The sequence below is a fragment of the Entelurus aequoreus genome, linkage group LG01 (assembly GCF_033978785.1).
Source record: "Entelurus aequoreus isolate RoL-2023_Sb linkage group LG01, RoL_Eaeq_v1.1, whole genome shotgun sequence".
In the NCBI taxonomy this organism is placed as follows: Eukaryota; Metazoa; Chordata; class Actinopteri; order Syngnathiformes; family Syngnathidae; genus Entelurus; species Entelurus aequoreus.
In genome coordinates this window covers 44,966,976-44,980,316 of record NC_084731.1, presented here as the reverse complement: position 1 = coordinate 44,980,316, position 13,341 = coordinate 44,966,976, and the positions used below count along the sequence as shown (strand labels likewise).

The 13,341-nt window shown below is 40.1% G+C and overlaps 1 protein-coding gene across 1 annotated transcript in view; it reads right to left on the bottom strand.

Annotated features, from left to right (window-relative positions):
* Positions 1-13,341, bottom strand: part of bsnb (bassoon (presynaptic cytomatrix protein) b) — a 276,063-nt gene that overhangs the window by 160,369 nt on the left and 102,353 nt on the right. Inside the window, 2 exon segments of the mRNA XM_062051938.1 lie at positions 5,927-6,069; positions 6,072-6,750. Coding sequence (XP_061907922.1) covers positions 5,927-6,069; positions 6,072-6,750 — 822 coding nt within the window.

The following is a 13,341-nucleotide window of genomic DNA, read 5'->3' as shown; positions in this document are numbered from 1 at the left end:
TCCATTATTATTACCTTTCAAAGACACACATAAGTAATTTATGTAATAAAGTTTTATTTGGTTCGCAGTACAGTGTGTTCCTTGTCGTATCTGCCTTTTGTGCACAATTTTATTTTTCATGACTTTATGATCGTTTCCAAGATGGCGGCGCTTCATGGCGGCAGCTTCTTGCGAGCGCTCCTGGAAGTGTAGACCGATTTGGCAAAAATACCCCTCAATTCAGTCAATTTCATGGCTGGCTTACAGCGTGTTCACTCCGTGATCACTTACGACCGACTTACGATTCTGGATGTGGAGAGATCGGGCCATTTTGGGCTGAAAGATGTGTGTACGGTGGACCTACTCGCTAGCTTGGGAATTCTTCGCGAGCTACATCCAGCAGTGGCCTTTGAAGCAGCGGCGTCCACTACCAGCGGAGATCGTCAACGAAAGAGACGTAAGCGGTGCGCTCGGAAGCAGAAGCGGGGGTGTCGGGCGGGGCTAACAACAAAGCTAAAGGCGTTGTTGTTAGTGGGGCTAACGAAAAAGATAAATGCTAATCCACAAAGAAGCGCTAATAAGGAGTCTGTTAAACTAGAACTATCCAGCGCCAGGCTGGATAATCCCTGCACACATAGCAATTCTCTTAGAATAATATACAACTCACATAATGTTTTTTCTGCGTCAGAGGTGGACATGCATTTTACTGAGGTGGCAAACAATCTAAAAATTCCTGTCATATCAATTCCTAGATATGGTCGAAATTATTTAAAGTGCACTACGCATAATAAACGTAACATTATTAATATTGCTACTACGGATACTTTCAACAAAAACTCCTCAAAACAGCCCACCACCTATAATATGGGCTTTTTAAACATAAGGTCATTGTCTTCCAAAACGTTATTAGTTAATGAAATCATTAGAGACAACAATCTTGATGTCGTTGGTCTAGCCGAGACCTGGCTCAAACCAGACAAATTTTTTGCGCTGGGTGAGGCGTCTCCTCCTGGCTATACGGGAACGCATATTGCCCGTCCCATTAAAAGGGGTGGGGGTGTTGCACTAATATACAACAAAAACTTTAGCCTTACCTCGGACCTAAATAATAAATATAACTCGTTTGAGGTGCTTACTGTGAGGTTTGTCATACCGCTGCCTCTGCACCTGGCTGTCATCTACCGCCCCCCAGGGCCCTATTCAGACTTTATCAATGAATTTTCAGAGTTCGTTGCTGATCTAGTGACGCACGCCGACAATATAATCATAATGGGAGACTTTAACATCCATATGAATACCCCATCGGACCCTCCATGCGTGGCGCTCCAGACTATAATTGATAGCTGTGGTCTTACACAAATAATAAATGAACCCACGCATCGCAACGGTAATACGATAGATCTAGTGCTCGTCAGGGGTGTCATCACCTCCAAAGTTACGATACTCCCGTACACTAAAGTAATGTCCGATCATTACCTTATAAAATTCGAAGTTCTGACTCATTGTCAACAAACTAATAATAATAATAATAACTACTATAGCAGCCGCAACATTAATGCTGCCACAACGACGACTCTTACTGACCTACTGCCTTCGGTAATGGCACCATTCCCAAATTATGTGGGCTCTATTGATAACCTCACTAACAACTTTAACGACGCCCTGCGCGACACCATTGATAATGTAGCACCGCTAAAGCTAAAAAGGGCCCCTAAAAGGCGTACCCCATGGTTTACAGAAGAAACTAAAGCCCAGAAATTATCATGTAAAAAGCTGGAATGCAAATGGCGTGCGACTAAACTTGGTTTTCCATCAAGCATGGAGTGATAGTTTAATAACTTATAAACGCATGCTTACCTCAGCTAAAGCTAAATATTACTCAAATCTCATCCACCTCAACAAAAATTATCCTAAATTTTTGTTTAGTACAGTAGCATCGCTAACCCAACAAGGGACTCCTCCCAGTAGCTCCACCCACTCAGCAGATGACTTTATGAATTTCTTTAATAAGAAAATTGAAGTCATTAGAAAAGAGATTAAAGACAATGCATCTCAGCTACAACTGGGTTCTATTAACACAGATACGACTGTATATACGACAGACACTGCCCTCCAAAATAGTTTCTCCCTCTTTGATGAAATAACATTGGAGGAATTGTTAAAATGTGTAAATGGGACAAAACAAACAACATGTTTACTTGACCCAATTCCTGGGAAACTTATCAAGGAGCTTTTTGTTTTATTAGGTCCATCAGTGTTAAATATTATAAACTTATCACTTTCCTCTGGTACTGTTCCCCTAGCATTCAAAAAAGCGGTTATTCATCATGGTGAACTACCGGCCGGTGTCCCACCTTCCGTTTATCTCGAAAATCCTCGAAAAAATTGTCGCACAGCAGCTAAATGAACACTTAGCGTCTAACAATCTCTGTGAACCTTTTCAATCCGGTTTCAGGGCAAATCACTCTACGGAGACAGCCCTCGCAAAAATGACTAATGATCTATTGCTAACGATGGATTCTGATGCGTCATTTATGTTGCTGCTTCTTGATCTTAGCGCCGCTTTCGATACTGTTGATCATAATATTTTATTAGAGCGTATCAAAACGCGTATTGGGATGTCAGACTTAGCCTTGTCTTGGTTTAACTATTATCTTACTGACAGGATGCAGTGTGTCTCCCATAACAATGTGACCTCGGACTATGTTAAGGTAACGTGCGGAGTTCCCCAGGGTTCGGTTCTTGGCCCTGCACTCTTCAGTATTTACATGCTGCCGCTAGGTGACATCATACGCAAATACGGTGTTAGCTTTCATTGTTATGCGGATGACACCCAACTCTACATGCCCCTAAAGCTGACCAACACGCCGGATTGTAGTCAGCTGGAGGCGTGTCTTAATGAAATTAAACAATGGATGTCCGCTAACTTTTTGCAACTCAACGCTAAGAAAACGGAAATGCTGATTATCGGTCCTGCTCAACACCGACATCTATTTAATAATACCACCTTAACATTTGACAACCAAACAATTAAACAAGGCGACTCGGTAAAGAATCTAGGTATTATCTTCGACCCAACTCTCTCGTTTGAGTCACACATTAAGAGTGTTACTAAAACGGCCTTCTTTCATCTCCGTAATATCGCTAAAATTCCTTCCATTTTGTCCACAAACGATGCTGAGATCATTATCCATGCGTTCGTTACATCTCGTCTCGATTACTGTAACGTTTTATTTTCGGGCCTCCCTATGTCTAGCATTAAAAGATTACAGATGGTACAAAATGCGGCTGCTAGACTTTTGACAAAAACAAGAAAGTTTGATCATATTACGCCTATACTGGCTCACTTGCACTGGCTTCCCGTGCACCTAAGATGCGACTTTAAGGTTTTACTACTTACGTATAAAATACTACACGGTCAAGCTCCTGCCTATCTTGCCGATTGTATTGTACCATATGTCCCGGCAAGAAATCTGCGTTCAAAGAACTCCGGCTTATTAGTGATTCCCAGAGCCCAAAAAAAGTCTGCGGGCTATAGAGCGTTTTCAATTCGGTAAAAGTTAGAGATGCTACCTCAGTAGAAGCATTTAAAGGCCTACTGAAACCCACTACTACCGACCACGCAGTCTGATAGTTTATATATCAATGATGAAATCTTAACATTGCAACACATGCCAATACGGCCGGGTTAACTTATAAAGTGACATTTAAAACTTCCCGGGAAATATCCGGCTGAAACGTTGCGGTATGATGACGTATGCGCGTGACGAAGTCAGAGTAACGAAAGTTATGGTACCCATAGAATCCTATACAAAAAGCTCTGTTTTCATTTCATAATTCCACAGTATTCTGGACATATTTTGCAATTTGTTTAATGAACAATGAAGGCTGCAAAGAAGACAGTTGTAGGTGGGATCGGTGTATTAGCAGCGGACTACAGCAACACAACCAGGAGGACTTTGTTGGAGCGCTAGCCGCGCTAGCCGCCGACCTCATCTTGACTTCCTACGTCTCCGGGCCGCCAAACGCATCGGGTGAAGTCCTTCGTCCTTCTGCCGATCGCTGGAACGCAGGTGAGCACGGGTGTTGATGAGTAGATGAGGGCTGGCTGGCGTAGGTGGAGAGCTAATGTTTTTAGCATAGCTCTGTGAGGTCCCGTTGCTAAGTTAGCTTCAATGGCGTCGTTAGCACAGCATTGTTAACCTTCGCCAGCCTGGAAAGCATTAACCGTGTATTTACATGTCCACGGTTTAATAGTATTGTTGATTTTCTATCTATATTTCCAGTCAGGGGTTTATTTTTTTGTTTCTATATGCAGTTAAAGCATGATGCTATCACGTTAGCTCGTAGCTAAAGTATTTCGCCGATGTATTGTCGTGGAGATAAAAGGCACTGAATGTCCATTTCGCGTTCTCGACTCTCATTCTAAGAGGATATAGTATCCGAGGTGGTTTAAAATACAAATCCGTGATCCACAATAAAAAAAGGAGAGTGTGGAATCCAATGAGCCAGCTTGTACCTAAGTTACGGTCAGAGCGAAAAAAGATACGGTCCATCACTGCCTCTCAGTCGTTCACTGTAACGTTCCTCATCTACGAATCTTTCATCCTCGCTCAAATTAATGGGGTAATCATCACTTTCTCGGTCCGAATCTCTCTCGCTCCTTTGTAAACAATGGGGAATTGTGAGGAATACTAGCTCCTGTGACGTCACGCTACTTCCGGTACAGGCAAGGCTTTTTTTTATCAGCGAGCAAAAGTTGCGAACTTTATCGTCGATTTTCTCTACTAAATCCTTTCAGCAAAAATATGGCAATATCGCGAAATGATCAAGTATGACACATAGAATGGATCTGCTATTCCCGTTTAAATTTAAAAAATCATTTCAGTAGGCCTTTAAGTCTCATCTTAAAACTCATTTGTATACTCTAGCCTTTAAATAGACTCCCTTTTCAGACCAGTTGATCTGCCGTTTCTTTTCTTTTCTTTCCTACTCTGCTCCGGGGTGGACCGCTAGCCTGTTCATCGGATGGGGACATCTATACGCTGCTGACCCGTCTCCGCTCGGGATGGTTCCTGCTGGCCCCACCATGGACTGGACTTTCGCTGATGTGTTGGACTTTCACAATATTATGTCAGACCCACTCGACATCCATTGCTTTCGGTCTCCCCTAGAGGGGGGGGGGGGGGGGGGGGGGGGTTACCCACATATGCGGTCCTCTCCAAGGTTTCTCATAGTCATTCACATTGACGTCCCACTGGGGTGAGTTTTCCTTGCCCGTATGTGGGCTCTGTACCGAGGATGTCGTTGTGGCTTGTACAGCCCTTTGAGACACTTGTGATTTAGGGCTATATAAATTAACATTGATTGATTGATTGATCGTACTCTGCAATGGCATATTGTTTTTAGTTAGCCCTTCTCTATTGAACATTTTTTGTATAACTATATTATTAATATCATTACTGAAGTATCATTTTGAAATTAAATCCCTGTTCAAATACTGTTGGTTTAAAATAGAAAAGGCAATACAAATGTGTTTTATATAACGTAGTAAATAATCGTGATTAATAATCGTGATTTCAAAATTGATAAACATAATCGTGATTATTATTTTGACAATAGTCGTGCAGCCCTATATCACATCCTGGAATATTACTCAGCAAATTACACAAAAGGACCTAAAGGAGCATCAAAATAGTCGACATAAAGGGAGGTGAAAAGAGGTGATCCATGGCATTTGACGGTACCTGAAGCCAAACACTCCGTCATCCGCACAGGACTCCTGACATTTCTTACTGACACCAGACATGGACAAATTCATAACTACAAGGCCCTCTGGGTAATAATATGACACAGCATCTCTCACTGGAGTGTCGATAAATCATTTGGAAAACCATAAGCATGGTGTGCGGAGTGTTGCACTGTACACACCGAATCTGAGCCTTACCTCCACCAGGTGAGGAGTGGGGTTGAAGCCGCACATGTTGCAGACTTGGGAGTGGCACTGGGTGCAGATATTATAGTTGGGTTGTTCGGCTTTGTTGCCGGTGTTGAGGACTGTCTTGCAAAGAGGACAACAAATTTTGGGTTAGAAGACTTTGGAGGAGCAGGTTGCTGCTGCTGCTGCTGCTGCTGCTGCTGCTCCCTATGCTGCTGCTGTTGATGCTGCTGCTGAGGTGGAGCTCGAGAACCTTGTTGTGTAGGTTGAGATCCTGAGGGTTTAGGTGCCCCAGGTCCTACACCTGGTTTGGGCGATTGTTTTGGGGGTGGTTGTTGGGGTTGAGTGGTCTCAGATATAAGCGTACTGGCTTGGTTAAGGAGAGAAGCACCAAAGCCAAATAATTTCCCAAAAGTCTGCTCAGGTGGTGGGGGCTGTCGTGAGGGGGAGCTGCCTGCACTGCGTGTCTGGTCTTGGCGGGGCGGATGGGGCTGGTGGGCGGGGGAGTTTCTGGACAAATCGGGCTGGGATGGGGCTTTGGCCATTCCAGGGAGAGGCACTGCCCCCGGAGGCAACTTTGTCACTCGCTGACCTGAGCCAGGCAGAAGAGTCTGTTTGGAAGGGACGGGGTCCGGAGGGGTCTGCCCTGGAGGTCGTGTCTCAGGAGGCATCTGTGTCTGAAGGGTTGGCTGGGAAGAAGCATCGAGTCCGGGTTCTGGTTTGGCAGCATGAGAAGGAGAGTGTATCTGTTGTTGACTCTTAGAACGTGGTGTGGTCATGTCCATCCCCAGCGCTCTCTGCATCTGACAGTTTAGGCATAGCCACTCCTGAACCTGGGAAAGAAACAGTGGCAACAGATTAGTGACTATTTGTGTCCTGTTATGTATACACTATGGACCATACCAGACGACCATTTTTGAAAATACCTTTTTAGACACATTTTTTATGTCAGTTACATTATATTTTATTATCTGTCACATATACACCTTATGTATTACGATAGACCCTAGAGGCCACATCTCAATGTGCTTATGTATTTTGTACGGTTGAGTGGTAAAACGATAGCCCTTTGGTCTTACACCATTCAAAATTAATCCATTGAATTGTACTCCTAAAACTGATTGGAGGAAGTGTTACCTCTGTCAGACTGATACAAAAGCAGAATTAAAGACAACCCCAATCTGTTATGAGTATAGTTGGGGTGGATATTCCGTGATAGCCAGAATCCTACCTAAATTCCAGGCACTCAATCAGCTACCCATGAGGTTAGATCCATTTAGATTAGATGAAGTAGGTTGTATTCAGAATACACTGAGGCTAAATAGTGCCGAGTACCAGCAAAATTTTTGTAAAATGTTTGGCAACGACAAACTTTAGCGTGCCACGAAAAGACCAAATGGAGAGGGCAATGCAAATTATATCACTTCAGCCTTAAGTATACATCCAAATGTGAGTACTAAATGATTGAATAATCAACCACCAAAAAATCCACACTATATACATTTTTTGCAAAATGTGGACAGAAAATTGACATCCTATCCTACTGTACCTACGAGGAAAAGTGTAATCATACTGTATGTTTAATGCAACAGCCAACCCCAGATTAGTAGTATTGTTTTTATACTTCTTACACCACTTCAAATTTTGTTTTTCACTGTTGGTAACATACTTTTCTGAGAGAATAGGTCCTGGAACCCATGTGTACCAAATTTGGTGCCTGTACCACCAAGTGAAAGATTTTCTCAGCAATGTATAAGAGTGAGATTAGTAAGGCTGCAGCTAACGATTATTTTTCTATCGATTAATCTATAGATTATTTTTCGATTAATCGGTTAATCTATAGATTATTATTTTTTTGATTAATCTATAGATTATTTTTCCTTTTACCGATTATTTTTTTATTCAAAATGAAGATGAAAAAATAAATGTAGGCCAGTTTTTTCAAAAGGCATGGCTTTTATTTACAAAAAAAAGAAGTATGGCCACTCTGAGGAAGGCTGCAGAAGCAAGATAGCCGAAACTTGTCAGGTACAAAACTTTACCTTACTAGCCTATATAAATCAACCATTTATAAGTATGGCCACTCAGTCAACATTGACAACAACATGACTAAATATTCTGTAACAATGTAAACATTTAAAACTTTTAACATTTAACAAAATTAAAAGTAGCTTATTTGCTTTTTAATGTGCAAATATAAAAGTCAACATCCAGAGCAAATCTTAATATTCTGCAATAGTATAAGCATTTCAAAAGTAAAAGTATTGCTTATTTTGCTTTAAAATGTGCAAAAATAAAGATAAACATCCAATACAAAAAAGTGCAAAACGAAATATTCTGTAACAACAATGTAAACATTTCAACAAAAGTGAAAGTATTGCTTATTTGCTAAAATGTGCAAAAATAAAGATAAACATCCAATACAAAAAAGTGCCAATCTAAATATTCTGGAGCACTGTAAACATTAAGTACTGCTTTTAAAATGTGCAAAATAAACATCCAGTCCAACACAGTACACAATAACCAATTCTACTCATTCCAGTGAGTGACTAACAGTTGTAATGAAGAAAGGTTAGCATGTCTACATGCTCTGGTTCTTTTCTTGTTTACAATATTCCCAGCAGCTGAAAATAGGCGCTCAGAAGGGGTCGATGTGGCTGGAACTGAGAGGTAATTAGCCTGCACCTCAAGCCAGGACTGCGAGTGAGCTGAGCTGCAGTTTAAGTTTCTAGAAGGTCAACGGGCTCATAGTGATGTTACTAGTAGTTGACTGGGAGGTGTTTATTATCATTTGGGGAGAGTCCGCTGCCTGATGCTCACCTGCTAAACACCTATCTGCTCCACACTGAAGCGCTGACTACATGCGCTCTGAATACGCACTGCTGATTGGCTGATAATGCTTAGTGTGTACCAATCAGATGGTTGTGTGGGTGGGACAATGCTGCATGCTGAGACAGAGGCAGAGGAGCGAAGCAGCTTGTTAAGACTTTAGCTTTAGCTTAGAAACTCGTTCGGTACAGCCCCGTACCGAACCGAAAGCCCCGTACCGAAACGGTTCAATACAAAACACGTACCGTTACACCCCTAGCAGATACAAATGACACATTCATGTTTTTGTGTAATGATGACAACGTATGCTCATGCGGACGATTGACTAGTTGATGGTTTTCTTTTCAAATGTTCGTTCATAGCCGTTGTGCTGCTATGATAGGCCATTTCCGCTCGACACAGTGTGCATACAACAACATTATTAGGCCATAAATTATTAATACTGTACAAAAACAAAAAGATAACTATTTACGAGCTTTTGACAAAAGAATATTGTGTGTTGCTACAACGTCACTTTTTGTTTTTGGTCACCAATTACCAAACTTGCAGTCTAATCGATGGGACAGTCACATTACCCTCAAGTTTTTCTCATTCTTTTTTAGCAGCTATGTCTACATTGATGTGATGTTACTGACACTTAGTGACAAATGTTTGGTACCACATATTAGGGCTGCACAATTAATCAAATTTTAATCGTGATCACAATTTTGGCAGGTACGATTAAATGAGAGTGATCATTGGCGATATTAACGTAATATGCTCTCACATCACCTAACTTGCGTGGCTGACGGCTTTGACTTCTCCAGTTACGGAGCAATAAGAACAGTAAAAGTGACCTTTGTTTCAAAATGATTAGTTCCAGCTCCAACAACAATGTGGATGTCGCTTCAGTCGCCATTGTTTACTAGAGCCACTACAAACAGGAAGCTAATAGCTGGTCAGCGACAGTTGTGGTTGCAAACACTACGTCTCCATGCACTAAATTACTCAGATTTTTCAAAAAGTTCGTATTTTTGTATTTTCACACTTACGTGTAGTGTTTGTGACGTTACACTAGGCATCTGTGGCTAAAGTCACAACAGTTTAGCTCTGTGGTAGCTTATGGCTGCTGTAAAATTGCCACAGCATCAAGAAATTATCTTGGATTGCGCTATAACGGTGTTTTTCAACCTTTTTTGAGCCAAGGCGTATTTTTTTCATTGAAAATATCCGGTGGCACACCACCAGCAGAAATCATTAAAAAAAACGAAACTCGGTTGACAGCAAAAAGTCGTTGTCGCAATTGTTGGATATGACTTTAAACCAGGGGTCACCAACCTTTTTGAAACCAAGAGCTACTTCTTGGGTACTGATTAATGCGAAGGGCTACCAGTTTGATACACACTTAAATAAATTGCCAAAAATAGCCAATTTGCTCAATTTACCTTTAAATCTATGTTATTATTAATAATTAATGATATTTACACTTAATTGAATGGTTTAAAAGAGAAGAAAACACGAAAAAAATGACAATTAAATTTTGAAACATAGTTTATCTTCAATTTCGACTCTTTAAAATTCAAAATTAAACCGAAAAAAAGAAGAGAAAAACTAGCTAATTTGAATCTTTTTGAAAAAATTAAAAAAAGAATTTATGGAGCATCATTAGTAATTTTTCCTGATTACGATTAATTTTAGAATTTTGATGACATGTTTTAAATAGGTTAAAATCCAATCTGCACTTTGCTAGAATATATAACAAATTGGACCAAGCTATATTTCTAACAAAGACAAATTATTATTTCTTCTAGATTTTCCAGAACAACAATTTTAAAAGAAATTCAAAAGACTTTGAAATAAGATTTAAATTTGATTCTACAGATTTTCTAGATTTCCCAGAATAATTTTTTTTTTTAATTTAACAAAATAAGTTAGAAGAAATATTTCACAAATATTCTTTGTCGAAAAAACAGAAGCTAAAATGAAGAATTAAATTAAAATGTATTTATTATTCTTTACAATAAAAAAAATAAAAAATTACTTGAACATTTATTTAAATTGTCAGGAAACAAGAGGAAGGAATTTAAAAGGTAAAAAGGTATATGTCATTAAAAATCCTAAAAATCATTTTTAAGGTTGTATTTTTTCTCTAATATTGTCTTTCTGAAAGTTATAAGAAGCAAAGTAAAAAAATTAATGAATTTATTTAAACAAGTGAAGACCAAGTCTTTAAAATATTTTCTTGGATTTTCAAATTCTATTTGAGTTTTGTCTCTCTTAGAATTAAAAATGTCGGGCAAAGCGAGACCAGCTTGCTAGTAAATAAATAAAATTAAAAAAATAGAGGCAGCTCACTGGTAAGTGCTGCTATTTGAGCTATTTTTAGAACAGGCCAGCGGGCTACTCCTCTGGTCCTTACGGGCTACCTGGTGCCCGCGGGCACCGCGTTGGGGACCCCTGCTTTAAACCATAACCAAGCATGCATCACTATAGCGCTTGTCTGAAAGTAGGTGTACTGTCACGACCTGTCACATCACGCCGTGACTTATTTGGAGTTTTTTGCTGTTTTCCTGTGTGTAGTTTTTTTTCCTCTTTTTTTGGTATTTTTCTGTAGCAGTTTCATGTCTTCCTTTGAGCCATATTTCCCGCATCTAATTTGTTTTAGCAATCAAGAATATGTCAGTTGTTTTATCCTTCTTTGTGGGGACGTTGTTGATTGTCATGTCATGTTCGGATGTACATTGTCTTTGCTCCACAGTAAGTCTTTGCTGTCGTCCAGCATTCTGTTTTTGTTAACTTTGTAGCCAGTTCAGTTTTAGTTTTGTTCTGCATAGCCATCCCTAAGCTTCAATGCCTTTTCTTAGGGGCACTCACCTTTTGTTTATTTTTGGTTTAAGCATTAAACACCTTTTTACCTGCACGCTGCCTCCCGCTGTTTCCGACATCTACAAAGCAAAATAGCTACTGGCTGCCACCTACTGATATGGAAGAGTATTACACGGCTACTTTGCTGAGCTCTAGACAGCACTGACACTCAACAACAGCACTTAATTTGCAGTCTATAATTACTGGTTTGCAAAAAATATTTTTAACCGAAATAGGTGAAATTAGATCATCTCCCACGGCACACCAAACTGTATCTCACAGATACACACAGTGGTTGAAAAACACTGCGCTATGAACATGATGCTACTACCAAGAATTTATTTGAGTGGATGCAAGTTCAAAGCAAAGAAAGACCGGCGGGAGGGTTTTTTTCAAATACATTTTCGGCCGTAGGATCATGGAAACAAAACTTTTAAATGTCTCTGAGTTCATTCATAAGGCTCTCTGGATTGATGGAAGGAGTCTTAAATCCAAAGGAAAAGACCGATTGTGCCCCGACTGATAGTGTTCCAGATGAAAGTTGCTAATGATCTGGACTATCTTGCCAGTTGTGTGGAATCGTTAATCAGTTTGGAGTGCAAAACTGCAGAGTGAAGAGGTTTGTGAACGCTTTATTCGTTGCCTTGTAAAATACTTGCCACATTCTACATTTTCTTCTTAATGTCAGTTCCTTTTTTTCTACCATCAATGCACTTCAAATTGTTCTGTTCTTTTAATTCATAAAGCAAATAAACAATCTCCTCTTCATTCCAATTGTTGCTTATGTTTTTATTTAATGGTATCTGCTTCTGGGTTATATCCCGCCCGTTGAGACTGGCGCCTAAGGGTCCCCTTAGGCGGCACACACCCCTTCGAGAGATCTGGTTTTGATTCGCATAATCCAGGTGTGTTACTCCGACTTTTCAAAAACCGAACACAATCAGATGAGGTGTTTTCATGGGTTGTAAAATGCTTATTCACAGCTTAACTATTTCAGAAATCTGACTAATTTAGTGCATGGATACGTACTGACTGCATCTAGCATTTTGGAAGAAAACTGCAAACAAGCCCCCATGGAAGAGGTATAAACGAATCAAGACCCCGTCAGAGGGGACACAAGCTAAGTGATGCTAGAGCAGCCTTTAAGGGTTTGTTTAAGTATTATTTCTTTAGGTATAGGTTCCAACTTCATCACAAATGTACTTAGAGGACAAAGCTGTCGTTAGAAAGGAACTCACACCTCGACCCAGGACCCCTTTACAAACATCTAGACCTCGGATATCAGATGGCCCGTCTTTTTCAAAATGTTTAGTATTCTCTATCGTCTAATATCTTCCTGTTGTATTCTGTCCAAAGTCTAGAGCAGGGGTCGGCAACCTAGAACGTTGAAAGAGCCATATTGGACCAAGACTACAAAAAACGAATCTGTCTGGAGCCGCAAAAAATGAAAAGCCGTATATAAATCTTATAATGAAGGCAACACATGACGTAAGTGTCTATATTAGCTTTAATAGCCTACTATCAAAATTACTTTAAAAGTCTTATATAAGTCTTATAATGAAGGCAACACATGACAAAGGGTGTCTATATTAGGTATAATAGCCTACTATCAAAATGACTATGTGTCGCAGGCTGAGGCAAATCTTCGTTGACAGATATGTTGGAATGTAATATTTATTCTACACATTTTTACAACATTAGAAACCATTAGTAAATCAGAGGCTACTCAGAAGGTGAGATAACTCCTGGAA